This window comes from Desmodus rotundus, chromosome 10 (assembly GCF_022682495.2).
Source record: "Desmodus rotundus isolate HL8 chromosome 10, HLdesRot8A.1, whole genome shotgun sequence".
Classification (NCBI taxonomy): domain Eukaryota; kingdom Metazoa; phylum Chordata; class Mammalia; order Chiroptera; family Phyllostomidae; genus Desmodus; species Desmodus rotundus.
In genome coordinates this window covers 24054488-24073630 of record NC_071396.1, presented here as the reverse complement: position 1 = coordinate 24073630, position 19143 = coordinate 24054488, and the positions used below count along the sequence as shown (strand labels likewise).

The window sequence follows — 19143 nt, the reverse complement described above, 5'->3', positions numbered from 1 at the left end:
TTTTCTGATGCATAAAAAACACAAAGGCTCAGTTGTCTAAAGCACCAAAATAGGAGTTTCCTCCTAAAGTATAATAAAAAAAAAAAGTAGGGGGAGATAGCCTGCCTTAACATTTTCTAACAAAAATTGATCCTCACTATCAGAATCAAGACATTTTACCTGACCGAGAAAGTAACTCAGTCGCAACAATACCTTGCATTTCCAGAATATGTCCCTAAGATACTTCGCATGCCTTATCACACTGTGTTATAGGATCTTGGAGGTAGGTGGTCGTGGCCGGGATATCATTTATGCCAAATGACGGAGGAACGGCCACTGAGCAGCTAGCGCGGAGACAGTGCTTCTACTCTAGCAATAACACGGCAAGACAGGCATTCCCAGCTCCGTTCGGCAGGTTAGGAAGCATGACTTTGCATGACTACAGCTGGTAAGTGGAAGACCTAACGCAACAATCCTCACATTTTTCCAGTCACGTCAATTAGACAGCACTCCTTTTCAACATGGATGCACACACATGCACCAGTTTAAGAAATGGATCTACTAAATCATATGAATCATTAGGACAAAGCCAGAAAATACATTACCACCATTTTATAACCAGGCACCGATTAGAAATAATGGAGTAAGAAAAATGTATGCAATATTTAAAACTTTAAATACCTTAATCAATGAAAAATTCCAAATTAGAGCAAGGAAAACTTAATTAGAAAGAGAAATTTCAACCACACCATTAAACCATCAGGTTACTTTTAAAGGCTTAATAAGTTAGGGGTAGTAGATTATTGCTTACTTTTTATGGAAAAGTGCTTTTCCCCAACTCCAATGATACTGCCAGGAAGGGAGCTGTCAGTCAGGATGACAGTCCCCTTGGGCTGCAGAATTGGGCTATGAACCGCTCGGCTAACCACGGTGCCCATGCCTGAGGCCACTGTGGACCCACAGGTGGGCACAACTCATCTGAAGTTACTCCTTGGCATTTTGTAGATGGTGAAGTCTGTTCTCTCCTTCGGGGTTGTGAGAATGGAAGCCATGGCTGTGCCGGATGGCCAAGGGTCCGCCCTTAAAAGGAACAGCCTGGCTTGGAAATTAAGCTAAACTACAGAGGACAGTGGGGAGGGGAGAGAGAGGAAGAGGGAGAGAAAGAGCAGAGAAGAGAAAGGAGGAGGAGGAGTGAGGACATCCAAAAAGACAGACAGTGAGGGAGAAACATAGACACGCAGCTGACTGACCCTACAGATCGCAGTTAGAGCCGGTGCTCGGGCAAGTTCCATCTTCCCGTGTGGGGTCTGTCTGTCTAAACGAAGGGGTCTTTCTGCTTACAGGGTTTGGAGTAGGGTTTTTATTACCACTGCACATAATGATCATTTAATAATAATTAAATGCTAATTTAGTACAACGGTAATTTAATAATAAACTTGTTATGCAAAAAAAAAAACAAACCCCACCTTCACTACTTCACTAATTTCAGTTCTGATTTCCGTGGCTGTTCAATACAATGATACAACAAGTGAAATCAGCGGATGTTTATGCAGACGCTAAGAAGGGAAAGGCACGGTGGCTTTAGCATAGTAAGGACTATACCAGAAGTGAAGCCATTGGGAAATAAAGATCAATGCAAATGTGAAGAATTAAGTTATGGTGTCAAATAAAAACAGACATGTCACTAGACAATATGGGATTAACTAGTGAAGAAGGTTATGCAGAGAGTGAGTGCTGCGGGAACACGGAGGAAGGAACAGCACACTGTGAAACAGCATCCCGTTCTCAGCATCTCCAGGCTCCGGCAGAAGTAAGGCTTGCCTGAGTGTGGCTGACAGGGTAATGATATGGGTGTAATAATTTACACTCTCAGTTTGAACACTTCACCTAAAATGTCATACGGTGTGCTTCAGTGTGATGTTGTTATGTTATAGAATTACATGCACATGATTTTGTAATAAAAAAAGCAGCAATATTTGTGCCGGATCCTTGTATTTCTACTTCTGGTTCTACTCCCAGAAACAGTGACTATCCTAGAGGGTTAGCCCCCTCCACTGACCACACCCTTAACTGACCACACCCATGCTTCCTACCAATGTCCCATGCCACTCAAAGCATTCCCGGCTGACGTAGAGCCCGCACTGAGCAAGGCCCGCTCCACGGGGGAGCACATCTGCAATCACAGAAAACCCCACTCTCAGAAGGGCTTTCCACGTGGTTTCATGATTTGCCATCTTGAAATTGTTAGCAATTTTTGAACAAGGGGCCCAGCATTTCCACCTTGTGCCGTTCCCTGGAAACCGTACAGCGGGCCCTGCGCGAAGGAAAGGGACAACGCTTTTCTACAAACAATTCAGAACAGCGGCCTTGCTTTTCCAAGCAGCCTATTTGGCGAGAGACATGATATATCTCGGAAGCCAAAGGGCAAAGGAGCGCGCTCTCACCTTCTGCATGTTCCTCCTCAGCCCTTTAATGAAATGAAATGACTCAGAAGAATGAGAAGTCTGCAGTGGGGAGCACTTGGAATCTGCCAATGCACAACTCGGCCAAAATGGAAGGCAAGCCACCAAGTGTGACTCAAAAGGCCCATAGTATATTTTATTTCTAGGACAGGACAGCACAGGATAAAGTAGAAAAGAAGGGGGAGGTGTGTGTTGGACTTTACAAGATACTTAGAGACTGAAAAAAAGCAAGTTCTGGTCATGTCGAATGCATAACATATAAATACGAGATTGTTATCGCTAGTGTTACATAGAAACATAACTCTGTCCCACGGGGACTGTGCCTCTGAACTAGTCAATTTCGACATTTCCTCCAAGATGGCGTATCAGCAGCTAAGTGCTGGTGTATGCAGTAGAAAAGATTAGAGTATCTGCCTATGCTCTTGTCCCAGGGTCCCTGGCTTCTGTGCAATTCACTTACCTGACCGGAACAGCTCCTCCCAAACGACAGCTTCATCAGTCTCCCCCTGATGCCTCATTTCTCACCACTTCCACCCCCAATTAGACTCCAATCCCAAATATCATGACTGTGAAAGGTGAAATACTAATCTTTTGGTTTTGCACCTAAGTGCGACTGCTTTGCAGGCCCTTTTTCTGGGAGGACAGGTTTAGACTAGACAGGAAAAAAGGCTTGTGGGAACCCAGTAAGGTTCATGAATGGAAGTTGTATGGAAGCTGAGAAAAAGAGTTTCCTTCTTATAATTTTCTATACTGAGCAAGCCTTGCTCGGTCCAAAAATGACAACACACAGCTAAGTCTGCAAGAAATGGACAATTCAAGTGTGCTTATGTTCAAGCGATTCTCTGTTCTATCTTACCTGCCTTGATTGACTTTTAACTACAATCATCTTTCACGTTGACCTCCACGATGCGTTTTCAAGTACAATAAGCTCATCTTCTCTACAGAGGATGTTTCAAATGTTTTCCTCCTTTTCAAACTGCTCTGCTTTCCCGCCTACATTCACTGACGCAGAGCTTCCTCTATGACGAAGTTGTGGGATCTGAGTGATTACATGAGTCAGCACAAGCCGGGCAGAGTGTGGCCCACAGACCTTCGCAACTAATCTCACCTGACTTAAGGATGCATGAGAATCTACTTGCAAATGCAAACTGGGTGGATGATCCTGCTTTTGCATGCAAGCAAGACCAAAATGAAGATAATAAGCAGAAAAGTGTGGAATGCAGTGGGGTGGTGAGCAAAGTCCCTTAGGATGTGAGCTTTCTAGAGATCTAAAGCAAAGTCACTGTCAACGCCAGGATGATGGTAAGGAGACTGAGTGGTTTCAATACTAGTGTTTGGTGCACAGTGCAGATTGTGTTTCTTTTCCGTTCTCCTTCTAGAACCAGCGAGTTGGGGATGCTGGCCTGGGAGGGTGAGCCTTCTTCCTGAATTAACATTTAATACGCCTCCATGGAATTGCGTAATCATAGCGACAGAGACTCTGGTTTAACGCCTAAGAGGAGACATTTCCCTTCATTCTTGAAAAGATTTTGCTTTAGGAAATGTGATATAATTCTACAAGAATCTGAAAGCTCTTTTAAAACATATACTGGTCATCTCTTTCTTGGTGACATCTGGAAGAAATTTTTATGCCAACGGTGAAATTTTGACAATACCCCATGAATTGAGCAAAACCAAGGCAAAACCGATTTTTCTTACCTTTATACTATTTGCTGTTGGTCTCTGGAGGTGAGTGGGTTTATCACCTCCGCAGGGTTGCTCCACTCCTGTTACACAGTCTGCTTTTGTCTTGTTTCCTCATCAGAAAAGTTGTTTTACCAGACGGTTGTCCTGGCAAACTATCACCCCGCTGTTCTCGGTAGCATCACAGCCTCGGTGCCGATTCTTTTACCCAAACTCTGAGTTTTGCCAAATCTCAGCACCCTCTTAGACCTGATACCCCAGGTCGAGGCCCATCTAATTGTTCATTCAGGCTATAAAAGTTGGCAACCCTCATGGTATCACACCTAATAAAACACCAGTTTCAAAATGCCATCGTACAAATGAAAAAAGCCTACCTCTCTTGTAGAATGAGTTTGTTCTCTTTCTTCCAAAAGTCTTTAAAGTCAGAGCTGAATTCATGCCAGATACTGAAAAAAACATTTGGGGACACCTCCTTCTCTCCAAGTTTTGGTTTCATGAAGAAATAGGCTGCAGTCTCCAGGAAGCTGCCAAAGCACACACACAGAGTATAAAAACCATGATTACTTCCCAATATGGGACAGTCCTTCTCCATCCAAACGCTGATTTCATTCACGCACACTTACTATTACCAAGAGGACACAAACTCTTCAGGCACCAACGCTAGTTCTCTGACGGTTTCGTGTTAGGGTTTTGGACACAGGTAGTGGCAACTGACAAAACCCTCCCTATACTGAGAAGTCTCGCTGGTCCAATTCCATTGTCAAACACTGTGTGTCCACCATAGTTCAGAAGTGAACCGGTAGTCAAGTTGAGACATATGGGGCTGGAAGGTCTATACTTTCTTTCTACACTCTAAACAAATAAAATATCAGCCATTTCCCCCAAGCTAATATATGTTATATATTATGTTGCTTATTTGCCATTTGGTTTTCCTACATAGCTAGAGGAAAAAGCAAAAGTCCCAGGAGATGCCAACAAAGTCTCCCGACAGTGAGTGGCTACGATGTGGCAGCAGCCTGTGACAACAGACCCGTGGCCTCCAGAAGGTGCCGCTGCTGATAGGCTACTTCGTATTACAGCTGCGTTAAGCTCAGAAGAGTTTCAAACGGGTATTTGTCAAAGAACATACAGCAGGTAAACGATAGGTTTTCGACTTAACAAAAGTCTTCCATCCGCATGAACAATGTCTCGGAAAGGGCCTAGGCCGATAAAGCTGACAACGTCGTGGCAGCTGTGCCGCACGTGGCCAGAGTCCCTGCAAAAAGAAGTGGCACTTCGATAACCCTGGTCCCCTTCTCCTTTTTCTCCCCCTTTGCCCTAAGGCCAGCACTGTTTCTGCCATAGAAAACTCGAGTCTGATTTAATCTGAAGTAAAAATGTCTAAGGCAATTTGATTTTGCCGTGTGGAGCTGTTGGTTTCCAGCGTGGACACACGTACACACAGGGACACTATCTGTGCATGTATGTGGCTTGTCATGTAGCTGACTTCAAATCCCTGCTGTGAGAAAAGCATCTCACTGAGATGGGCCTGAAAAATGTGATGTGCAGCCGGGTCAGGTAGCTCAGTTGGCTGGAGCATCGCCCCGCGGATGGAAGGGTCAGAGTTTTGATTCCCGGTCAGGGAACACGCCCAGGTTGTGGGTTCGATCTTGGGGCATGTACAAGAAGGCAGCCCATCAATCTTTCTCTCTCTCTCTCACTCCCCACCCCCTCTCTCTAAAGGCAATAAAAAAATATCTTCAGGTGAGATGAAGAATAATTAATTTAAAAAGTGAGATGTGTAAGGTGATTTGCTCAGAAGGTAAAGGAGACTGAGCGTCCCATACAAAATCCAAACGCCCCGGCCACCCTGACTGTGGGTCACCGTGTGTGGCAGGCTTGCTCCGGATATTTTTGCTTCTGCCTGGTGGCTGTCTCTGAGCAGCAAGGCGGCCGGGGAAACCAGCCTTGAGATTCTGGGGACGGATGACCGGGCCAGTTTGATCAAACGCGTGGCTTGTGGAAATTATATTTCTTTCTAGTTCGCCTAGCAGGAGAATGACACAGTAGAGTCAGGCCGTGAAGTGGATGCGGTATGCGAGAATTCGGCTGGCACAGGCTGTGGAAACGACATTACCTGCGTCCGCAGAATGTGCTGATGACGTGAAGACTGCCGGGGAGTGGATGGCAGAGAGCTAAGGAGTCCAACACATATCTCAGTCATATCTTACGCGAGCTGATAAAGTGTGCATACGCTTCCCTCCTGGGAAACCCAGTCTTTTCCCTTATTTGCCCAAAGGCTCTTCATGACCCGTATGGCTGAAATTAGGTCTGAGATCTTTTGACTGTCCTTTTAGCCTTTTTCATCTCCAGTAATCATGCTTTATAAAATTGATCATTACAAACCAGGCCCGGCCATGTGGGCAGTTCTCTAAATTGTAACAGCTGGTTCATTCAGCGCCTTAAAACACTCTGAGGGTCCCATCACAAGGTAGCAGGTGGAAAGGAAAGAATATAGGACTTAGAATAAGAAGACATAGGATAGTGAATCCTGACTCTTGGACTAGCTGTGTGAGCAAACCCTTTAACATCACTGGGACTCAGCTTTTTCATCCACACACCAGAGTGTCATAAGCAATTGTTCTGAAGTTCAGTGGAAAAATAAATAAGTTTCCACAGTGTTTGTTGACTGTTTTAACATAAGGTAAATTTATTTAAATGTGACTCAGCTTTTTCACCCACACACCAGAGTATCATAAGCAATTGTTCTGAAGTTCAATGGAAAAATAAATAAATTTGCACAGTGTTTACTGACTATTTTAACATAAGGTAAATGTATGTAATATTGCATATTACTTTATACTATGTATATTACATATTACACATTCAAAAATATAAATATTTCCTAAAATTTTTCTCTAAGTTGTAACTAATTTAACTGGGGCTGATTTATTCATAGACACACAGGTGATTGTGTTTCTTATAGATATTTCGAGTTATTGGCATGCAGACAGGCTTCCTATGGTAGTAATAATTAGTCTAATTAATCAATAATTGCCTCTTCGCTTTTGTCATAAATTGCCCACATCACTTTAAGAAGGTGTCTTTAGTGTCTTCGTCTGTGAAGGGGAAGATGTACCTGCTCTTTTTGAAGGGGGTTACAAAGATTGGATGAGAAATACCTTGCCAGTTATAAACTGAAATAGCAATACATGTATGCAATTCATAAGACGCAAGCATGTTTTCACTCAAAGTGCTCTTTGGGAAAAACTTGATGAATTTGTAAGACAAATGGGTGAATGTGTAAAACTGACAAATAGTGCGATTCTCATGGACGAGAACCTAAGTCCACAGCCATTTCTTTGGAAGTGGCCGTGGGAAAAGACCAAGCGTCATCACCCAGCAGGGTAACCGGAGAGTGAAGAATTATTGGAGGAGTGCTATCCCAACTGTGTTCAGCCACCTCACATGCAGAATAAAGTATAAGCACTTTTCCGAAACAACCAAGCAAATAAGAGGGCAGTAATTTCTACAAATTATCGAGCTACTTGGAATTCCAGAGACACTTTCAGTTCTACGGTAATCGGCGTTCAGCTAAGTCATTTATGGGACATGAAAGATACCCACTGAGGTTACAGAGGGTAGGGAGAGGTTCCAGCCTTTCTGAATTGTCCCCTTCGGATAAATCTGAAGCCAAGTGGGTGCCCTCCACCAGAGAGCAAAACAGGTCACTAAAAAGGACAGATGTCCTATCTGGGACCTTCCCCGCTACACAGGCTCTTCTGTGAGACTCTCCTGAAATAACCCTGAGACACTAAGAGCCGGTGGTGAAAAGAGCTGCAGCTGTAACACTAAGAAAACGCAGAGGTCACAGTAAGAGACAACTCCAGAGAAGCCTCTCATCTGGGTGCTCCAATGCCCGTTTCTGTAAAAGATCAGCATCGCACTTTTCCACCACAAACATTAAACAGTGCAAACATGCTGCTCACAACGCCAGCAAGAGAAGCCACAGAGTTCTGAAAACACGGCTTTTCAGTGCGGGACTGTTTGGGGTTTCCCTGAATCCCCACCCATAGAGAGAGCAACTAAGATACTAAGTAGCCCCCAAAACACTGTGTCCAATATCCCCACAAACCTCCAAATGCAAACAGGTGACAGAAGCCACAGGTAGCGCAAAAACCCACGGGTGGCATCATCGGTCCAGGAGGAGGCACTGGGGGACGCACAGACCTTAGCTGCACGTTTTATTGCGTGAGCTATGCCTCAGTTAGGTGGTAAGGGCACAATGCAGCGCGCGGACGATGTCTACACAGCTGTACACTTGAAACCTGCGTGGTTTTATTAACCAGCGTCACCCCAATAAAGTCAATAACAAACAGAGAAGGAAAACAGGAGAGAAAAAGCAGAGAACTGGAAAGAAGGAACAAAAAAGACATGAGAAGGAAGAAAGATGAAGCCCTAAACAAGATTATTACAAAACACAAAAAAACAAACAGGAACAACATAATGTCTACAGACCAATGAGAACATGCAAGAGAGCGGCGTCTGTGAAATGGACGGAAACTGTTGGCTAATATTTAAAATACGCTAAAAGAAGTTGACAACAGGAAAGAGGCTGCAACGAAATGCAACTGGAGATCAGAAAAAGACTCAGAAACCAAGTGACAGAATTTAGTAAAGAACATAAAATTTAAAATACTTCACATACCAAGACCAAACTGAGTAACAGAAGAGCTAATAAGACCAAACACAATTTCTTAACAGAAATAGAAGATAAAATGAAAGAAACCTTTAAAAATCAAAGAGATATTTTAAAAAACGTTTGAGAGGAAGTTCCAAATATAGGACACAAGAAATTCCATGTGTATTATACAAGTCCGTACAAAAAGTAACCAAAGCAATGAAATACATTTAATAATATGATTGAAGAACATTTTTCTGAAAAAAAATATTTGAAACTACATGTTGAAGGCCCATTCCAATAACCAAACCTGAAGCGTATTCTAGTAAAACTACTGTATTTAAAAATAATAAGGAAAAAATTTGGTCACTATGCAAAAAAACAACAACAACAAGATCCTTATAAAGGAAACAAATCTTATTATCAAACATTTAGATAATACCCTATGTCGAAAAACAGTACAACAACATATTTAAGGTACTGAAGACACAAAGTGTGAGCTAAATATTTATAGCCCAGCAAACTGACTTTCGAGTGTGAAGGACATTCAGTGTGAAATAATTCAAGGAATATTGTTCTAATGGTCAATTATTGAGCACCTACTACAGAATGAGATTCTGTATGAGAAAATCACACGGCAGCAGAGACATTGATGAACGGATTAGCAAATGAGGATTCTTAACATGGGGAAAAAAATAGAAGGTCGAATCTTACAGTTAACTCTTGTCCTAAATTTGAATCGGAAGCGCCAGTATAAAACAGCATGGATGGAACTGGAGAGCATTATGCCGAGTGAAATAAGCCAGGCGGTGAGGGACAAATACCATATGACCTCACCTTTAACTGGAACATAATCAACAAAAGTAAAAAGCAAACAAAATATAATCAGAGACATTGAAATTAAGAACAATCTAGCAATAGCCAGAGGGGAGTGGGGAGGGGACAATAGGGGGAGGGATTTCAGGAACTACTATAAAGGACACATGGACAAAACCAAGGGGGAGGGTGGAAGCAAGGGAGGCAGGTGGGTTTGGCTGGGGTGCGGGGCAGTGGTGGGGGGGAAATTGCAGACAGCTGTAATTGAACAACAATAAATTTAAAAAATAAAGAAAGAATAATGTATTCTTTTATTCTAGTTCTGTCCACTGAAAAGCCTAGTTATAATACTAAATCAGTAAAAGTTAACAATACTATAACCCAGATTGTGATCTGCAAAGGTCACATTGCACATTCTTTTTACCTTTGCACAAGTTTAAAGTTTCCATAATAAAGAATGGGTTAAATTACAAATGTACACACATACAAGGTTAGTACAAAAAAGTAACGGCTAGAAGGATCTTTTAAAATGGCTTTCTAGAAATATTTTCTAAAGGCTAGAACATTGCTTGAAAGACCTCTACTGGATGCTGTTTCTGACTGCAGGTTACATTGCACAGATAATTAAAATAGCTTTGATCTCCTTATTTGAAAAGTGAGAATTGAGAATTATCACACAATGAGAATTATAACACAAAAAGAATTATATATTTTTTAACTTGTCATCTGTTTTTAAGGCAGTCTTTGCCGGGAAACTGTGCACATAAAGAATGATTCAAAACTTGGTTTTTATTACAACCAAAAAGGTCCTAGTAAGCATCCTAAAATAGCATTTTCTTGCCACAAGTTATGATCTGTAGGGAGAAGCATGTTCTCTGCAAACGAACGAAATATTTTACAATTGTTGTATTGCCTGATAATACTATCCGTTGTTTCCCATCCATGCACAGGATTTAGCCTGGGCCGAGCACCATGGAAACCCGTGCATTCGAGCCTAGCCCTTCTGCTGGCACCTACTCTGCTGAGGTCATAGAGGACAACACCACCACTGTCATTTACTTCATGAGTGAGCGGGTGTGCCAGGCACCAGGAATGACAAGGCACAGGTAACGAAAAGTGCAATCTCCAGAACATCACGCTGAAGCAAAACAACTCAGACAGAAAAAGCTAAGAACCATGCAATGTCACTCACGTGCGGGATATAAAATGGAAAGCAACAAATGAACAAGCAAGACAAACGAACAAAAACTCATAGACACGGACAACAGCAGGGAGGTCACCAGAGGGGAGGGTAAAGGGGGTCAGACATTTGGTGACAGAAGAAGATTTGACTTTGGGAGGTGGGCACACAACGCAATATACAGATGATATACCACAGAATTGCAACCTATATAATCTTATTAACCAATGTCACCCCAATAACTGCAATTAAAAAATACAACCGCTATTCAAAGCAATTCGCTGTGCTATGTCTTGATTTATGGGCTGCCAGACACTGACTGCTGTGGGCAGGACTGAATCCCCAGAAAAATTACTGCTCTGCTCTCAAGTATATGCTTCGAGAATGGTAAAGTCTCCACGACAAGGTTTGGATGGGGGCTCTTCGACGACCTGAAGGCGTATCTATGACGACAGGAGAGAGGACTTTTGATGTGTGGCAGGTCGCTCCAGAAATGGCCGTGGTTATAGATAAAAGGATGTACCCACAAAAGCAACCTGGCGTGAGTGATAGAAACATGGGCTAATCTTCAGGATCATCGGTATTATTACTTTCCTTTTTATTGACTGATGTCAAAGCGACTTTGACATCGAATAGAGTAATCAAACCCTATCGTAATCCACGGGCTTCTTGCTCCTATCACTCCGGCCTCGCAGGGTGCGACGTTCTGATTCTGTACCTTGTTCTTCATCTACCTGGAATATTCTTCACCCAGGAATCCACATGGGTGCCTTCACCTCTTCTAATCTCTGCTCAAATGTTTCTTCGGCAAGTTTTTCCATGAAAAGCCAGAGTAAAATCACAACACTAGATTCCCCTAATATTCCTGCTGGATTTTTCTCCACAGCACTCCCTGCCATCAGAAATACTAGAGATTTTTTCTACCTGCTTATTGGTTGACTTCCTCTGGTATAATTTACCCTTTATAAGGTATTTTTATCTTTTATGTTCACTGCTTTATTCTCAGCACCCAAACTGTGCGCCAGCATACAGGAATTGTGGGATATTTCTTTAAAGAGTGACTTCTACTGAGTAACTACACTAGACACTTCTGGGGACAAAAATTTCAGTTTCTAGGAACATTGTGGTAGAGGAAATCTGTTAGGCTTCTCAATAGCCTGAGGTTTAAAAAACCTGAAAAACCGAGATTTCGTTCTAGTTCCACCCACACTGGACCTGTGTTGATCTAGTTAACTTTAAGTTTCATTACCTCATTTCTTTTTTTCTAATTAAAAAAAATTTTATTAGGTTATTTTTAGAGAAATGGAAAGGGAGGGAGAAAGAGAGGGAGAGAAACAGCGACGTGTGAGAGGTATGTCCACCAGTTGCCTCTCACACGCCCCCAACCAGGGACCTGGCCCACAACCCAGGCATGTGCCCTGACTGGGAATCGAACTGTGACCTTTGAGTTCACTGGCCGGCACTCAATCCACTGAACCACACCAGCCAGGGCTTGTTACCGCATTTCTAAAACGAGAATGACAATGCTTGCTACCTAATCAGATTATCATGAGGCTTAAATGAGGCCAGGTATGTAACCTAGCGCATGGAGCTGCCAGGCACGTAATAAGACTGCTAGGTAATGGTCCTTATCACTTATCACTGGTGACAGCGGCATGAAAGATTCCTCTGGGGTCTTCCTTGTGTGTTCACAGAGAGTAGAAAGACCTGGCACTCATTCTCCGCACGGAACAGTGAAGGAGAGCAGTTCCTTTCTCTTTTTCCCATACGCGTTATGAGACTACACAACTGATGTCAGTATGACAGTCTCCTTGGGGACAGCAGGCCCGCCCCAGAGTGGGTTAGCCACCCTTACCCTCTCCTCCTTACTTATCTCCCTTGGCTCAGAAGAAAGTTTACAGTAACTCCAGCCAAGAGAATTCCTCTCACTTCATTTATGTAGAAAGAAAAAAAACGTATCTTTTTGCCCTAGTATCATAGAAGAGGTGAACGGCAACAACAGGATACATTCGTTATTCTTGATTCAATTTCATACGACTGTTTCATGTGCCATGACCTGTGCTTCATGCACACGAACAGACACACACACAGAGGCAGCTTTCCGGCACCCATTTAACAGACATATCACCGTCAACAGCTACGCCAAGAGGCCTGCTGAAAGAAGGAAATCCATTTAATTCAGGTCCCCTTCCTCCCACCACAAACAGAGCTGGAGTTATCAGTAAAGCTAATACCACAATTCAGATCTGAGTTGTTCTGATGTTCTGTTGCAGCTCCAAGCTCTGTGCAGACAGGCTCAGGCCAGTTATTAATTTCTCTCTAATGCTAATACACCAACAAGCCTTGGGCCCAAAGTTCTCCCTCCCTGGCTCAACTGCCAAGGGCGTTTCAGGCTATCCTGAGATATTGCTATATTTGATGGGTGGAAGTGAAGGGTCTGAGGAGGTAGACTCAAGGGGCCTTTTGGCAGTTCAGTCCTGGACCTGTCATAGGCCTGGGGTGACTTCCACCCTGTTTCCTCTATGACTGTCCCTCCTTTCTTCTGTCAAAAGCATCATCCTTTTGGAGCTTAAGGGAAAAAAAATCAGGTACTAAATGAGAGTTTAGACACACTAAGAATTGCCCATGTGTGAGTTAATTTAGCTCATACAGTCAGAACTGAGAACGTAAAGCATCTCCGTATGGAGCACGAGGCCAAGAGAGCGTAGCAGTTTCAATGAACTGCCAAGGGACATCATCATAAATCTTCCTTGCTTTTGCCATTTTTATTGTGCAATGCTGGGTTTTGTAATACTGTTCTTCAGAACAAACTAAAGTCTCAAGAGAAAGATCTATTTTCAGTGAAAGCCTTCTACAAATAACTGAAGTTTTTGGTATTTTAAATCATCATCTTCATTTCCACTGTCTTCCTACACCCCCAGAGAAACTTATATGAAGTATAACACATTTCTTTACTCCAGTAAGGAAGAATAAATCCTTTCGTTCCTTATTAAAAGGCCTTTGAGGGGTCTTCTACATCTTCAAAAAGCACAAAGGATAACTCTTAGGCCAACCATTTTGCTCCAAACAAGAGAAAATCAGACGAATTCAGATTGGGAAGAGGATAAACTGGTATTTCTTTTCTCTTAAAATGAAGAACTGTGGTGTTTCCACTTCCAGGGTACTTGTGATCACAAAACAGCCAACTGTTCTTGCGGGGGGGGGGGGGGGAGGTAATTCAGCATAAGAACAATCATCTGCTCATATAAAAGAGAAGCTTAAAAATCCAAGTGACATATTTTCAGGCACAATTTGGCCCTGAAGAGACAATCTAAATTGAGACTCGTGCCGATCCCTAAAATAAGGAACCAGTCAACAAAATCTCACTTTACTGATCTCCTTAATTTTGCACCTCTCTAAAATTTCTTCTCTCTATAGAACCCCATCATTGCACCTTCGTCTCCAAGGGGGCAAAACCATTCATCACCTGTAAATCAATACTAAGCTATTCACCTAAGCAGGATTATCCTAGCCACAACTACTTTCTCCAGGAAAGTAACGAATCCATTGTCTCTTACTTCCAGCATCTAAAATCTCTTATCATTGGCTTACTCTCCTGATTTCTTCATTCAAAAATATTTCGCTCGGCTACCGAGACTCATTGAAAGATGCAGAGCTGGTTTAAAATTCAATGCTTCTTTGTCCTCACTCATTTTGCAAACTGGCTTCGCAGACCACCCTTCCACTATTTTCCCACTGTTTTTAGGTCAGGGGTCCCTGATCTAAACCTATGACTTCTAGCAATTTTCATCCTTAGGCCCTTAAAGAATGGAACCAGTACTGAGCTGTTTATCTGAACTTGAAAGTAAGAAATCATTAACGGAGCTTTTTTTTTTTTTTTTAACTCCTTTAGGTCAGACCGATATAAATGGAATTAAATATATTATTTTCATTTACCCTACATAAAAGTTTCAATTATGGAATCTTTGGTTTATCTACTTGAGAGCTCCGCTTTCTATTCATTTTAGATTTAGGGAAATGTTCAGGAGATAAGACACAGAATTCCCATATAGCTTTCACTCAGCCTCTCAGAATATCAGCATCTTACACAATGGCAGCGCACTGTCGAAGCTAAGAACTTAACATTGATACCATGGCAGCGAAGGGATTCTTTTGGCAGGAGCTCCTGCCAACTCTCTTCAGTGAAGTGAGATGGACTGCACAGACAAGTGAGAGGAAACAGTAAGGGTGGTTAGCCCGCTCTGGGGCCTGCCTACTGGCCCCTCCGAGACCGACACACCGACACGGGTTTTAATTTACATAAAAGTTCTGTGCTGTGTCACAATTATGTGGGGGTAAGGGAAAGAGAGAAAGGAAATGAAATCAGACAAAGTATGCTCTTGGACCACAATGGAATTAAATTAGAAATCAATAACAGAAAGATTAACAGGAAGATTTCCAAATCATTTCTAAAGAATTCATAGATGGAAGAGAACCTCTCAAGGGAAATTAGAAAATTTTTGAGCTGCAGATATGATATATCAACATTGAGGGATACAGATAGAGCAGAAATTAGATGAAAATGTATAGCATAAAGTGTTCATATTAGAAAAAAAAAGTGCTTTAAGATCAATAACATAAGGTTCCACCTCGGAGGACTAATGTAAAAAGTGCAATTTGAGCCTAAAGCAAGCAGAAGGAAATAAATAATAAAAATTAGAGCAGAAATAAGTGCAACTGAAAACAAAAAAACTAGAGAAAATGAGCAAAACCAAAAACTGTTTTTTATTTTAAAGATTGAGAAAACTGATTAATTTCTAGCCAGGATAACTATAGAAAAAAGAAAAGAAAAGAAAAAATAACTTACGTTCACATGGAAGGAAAGAAGAAAGGAAGGAAAGAAGGAAGAAAGAAAAGGAAAGGATGGAAGGAAGGGACGAGGGTAAAATGAGGCTGTATGGATTGGCTCTAATCCAATATAACTGATACCCTTCTGGGACTAGATTAGGACACAGACACACAGAGAGGGAAGAAGAAAAAAAGACATAACGAAGATCTTAGAAGTGGAAGCTATATCATACATACACAAGAGAGGGGAGAGAGAGAGAGAACACACACATTAGTAATATAAAAAATAAAAGAACCATTATCATTATTAATACCATGGGCATTTACATATATATTATAAATAATTCTATGCCCACAGATTTGATAACTTAGATAAAGTAGTTAAATTCTTTGAAAGACACAAACGACCAAAACCGTCACAGGAGAAATAGATAAACTAAACCTACATCTGTTAAAGAAATTAAGTCAGTAATTAATAACCTTCCAAAACAGAAATCATCAGGCCTAGGTGGTCACCCTCATAAATTCTACCAAACTTTTAGAGAAGAAATGGTAGCATCTCTCTACAATCTCTGCCAGAAAATAGAAGCAGAACAAACAGTTTCTAACTCGCTCTATGAGCCCAGCACTAGCGTACACCAAAGCAACGTAAAGACACAAGAAGGAAAATACGCGGGCCAATATTCCTCTTGCACATAGATGCAAAAACCCCCAGCAAAATATTACCAAATAGAATTCAACATGAATCAAAAAAGTGACCAAGTGTGGTTTATTCTAGTTATGCAAAATGGCTTTAATATTCAAATAGAACAATTTAATCTACCATATAAACAAGCTAAAGAAAAAAGTAATATGATGTTATCAATTGAGATGAAAAAAAGCGTTTGACAAAATCTAACACCACGATAAAAACTCTAAGCAAACTAGGAATAGGGAACTGGCTTGACTGAAGGTACATCTACGAAAACACCCACAGAGAACACGATTCTTAACAATGACTGACTGGGTGCTGTCCTCCGAGCACTGACGAGGAAGGGAGTCCTCTCCACCACTCCCCTTCAACATCATACTGAGTCTTAGCTAATGCAGTAAGACAAGGAAAGGAAATAAGGGGTATACAGATGGGAGAGGAAGACACAAATCTGTCTTTATTTGCAGAAGAATATGTCTATGTAGAAAATGCCAAAGAATTTACAAAATATCTCCTGGAGCTAATAAACAAGGAAAGCATGTTGAAATACACAGGTCAGTATACAGACCAATTGCTCTCCTGTACCGCAGTATTGAACAACTGAAGTCTGAGATTAAATTATATACACACACGTGTGCATCACTGTAGCACACAATCACGAAGTAGGTATTATATATGATCTATGTGAGAAAAGCAACAAAAGTCTGATAAAAACAAGTCAAAGAAGATGTAAATAAACGGAGAGATATTTGTGTACATGGTTAGGAATAGCCAATATCATAAATACACCAGGTCTTCCCAACTTGATCTGCTTCTTGTAATCCCAATCAAAATCCTAACTCTTATCTTGTGAATATTGACAAACTGATTCTGAAGTTTATACGTGGAGGCAAAAGACCTGGAACAGGCATCACCACACTGAAGAAGCAAAACAACGTTGAAGACCTCACGTTACCCAATATCGAACTTGCTGGAAAGCTGCAGTGATCGGGACGGCATGGGGTTGGGGAAGCGTAGACACGGAATCCAAGAAACAGCCTAGTGCCCTGAGGTAGACTGACACAAACATCGTGACCGATTTTTGACAAGGGAACAAAGGCAACTCAATGGAGAAAGGACAATCTTTTGAACAAATGGTACTGGAACAACGGAACGTTAATATGCAAAAAAAAAAACAAACACAAAGAAAAACATAAAGTTATCACATCTCTTTAAAAAAAAGAAAAAAAAAACCCTAAAGTCAGCCCTAAAACATTGATTGACGACTTGTGGAATGGTGGTGAGAAAACATGAATAATTTGATGGTGTTATATTATTTCAGAAAGGGGCAAAGATAATAAATACATTAATACTTGTTAATGAAAGGTATTAAAAATAAGAGAAATCAGTGGGTCATTTCTGTGGCAGCCATGAACAGGCAGGCATCTTTACAAACGCCCAGATTTCCATCTGCAGAGAATGGAAATGGCCAAGGGCTCCAGCTGCTCTGCTCTGAAGTCAACCCCTTCACTTTCGGAAAGTCGCAGGGTTGCTCCCTGCTAGCGAGTGAGCACCGCAGAGACACTGGCACAGGCGCAAGACTAGGAGACACAAGACTCCTGTGAAGGGTGACTTTGTCTCAACGACTCCCCATCGGCCTTGCCAAGCCCTTCTTGTAACTGCCCTGCAGTCTGCGGCTTCGTCTCCCTGCCCTCTCCTCCACGGTGGCTGGACCTGCATCCAGGACTCACAGCTGCCCCAGCTGCTTCTGGCTCCCTTCCCATTTTTTTCCCAATAAAGCCAATGTTGGCACCTGCTACTCAGAGAACCTGAAATAACATAAGTAGGGCCCTGAGGGACCTGAGAAAATGAGCAGAGAGAAGGGGTTCTGGGGCAGATTCACTTATCACCCCACATTCCTCAGTGGTGTGTGGGGCACAGACAGACCCTGGGCAAAGCGGAGGCCAGGGGCTGCTAAAGACATCACCAGAGTTAGCCTAAGAAAGTGTCCTGGGGGAGGGTGGGTATCCGTCCTTGCAAATGTGACAATTCCGACTACTGGAGACGCAGTGAGGACCATCCCGCATACACAGCGTGGTTGGCTGACTCTAGCTAAGATGGACTGACGCTCTGCGCAAGGATAATGAGAAGCCCAGGGCGTGAATAAGCAGTTACAGATGGCTCCACGGCCTCCTCGGTAGTTTGGAAAGAGGCCACTGAGTCCCATGGTGCAATGACAGAAACAGCTGAGCGACACAAAGAAGATCCAACGATTGGAACTGCAGAGCTCCAGCAACATCTGAACGCTCGGGGGACGCAGGCCTGCTGTATTAAAGTCAGAGCCGTGGCTGGGAAACCTGGGATCCCGAAACAAGGGATGGAGACATCCCAGGGTCACGCCTACGGATCGCTGACACTCTGGAGAATTTGTAGAAACAGCGCACTCTTCTCTAGTAAGAGCTGGTGCCATCAGCTCAACGAAAGGCAAACTACCGAATGCGAAAAGATGTTTGCAAGTGATACATCCAATAACAGGTTAATATCCAAAATATAAAGAGCTCACCCAACTCAATGTCCAAAAGGCAACCGGTTTAAAACATCGGTGGAAGACATGAATAGACATCTCTCCAGAGAAGACACAAAGATGGCCAACGGACACGTGGAAAGATAATCAACTTCCCTCATTACCGGGGAAATGCAGATCAAACCTACAATGAGATACCATCTCGCACCTGTCAGAAAAGGCTATTATCAAAAAGAAAACAAACAGCAAGTCCCAACGAGGATGAGGAGAAAAGGGAGTCCTCATGCACTGCGGGATGGAATGCAAATTGGTGCAGCCACGAGGGAACAGCATGGAGGCTCC

General features: G+C 42.4%; 1 protein-coding gene across 2 annotated transcripts in view; it reads right to left on the bottom strand.

Moving 5' to 3' along the window:
• Positions 1-19143, bottom strand: part of FMN2 (formin 2) — a 266913-nt gene that overhangs the window by 27125 nt on the left and 220645 nt on the right. For both annotated transcript variants that reach the window (XM_053912937.2, XM_053912938.1), the window contains one exon: positions 4499-4648. In XM_053912937.2, coding sequence (XP_053768912.1) covers positions 4499-4648 — 150 coding nt within the window. The remainder of the gene's footprint in view (positions 1-4498; positions 4649-19143) is intronic.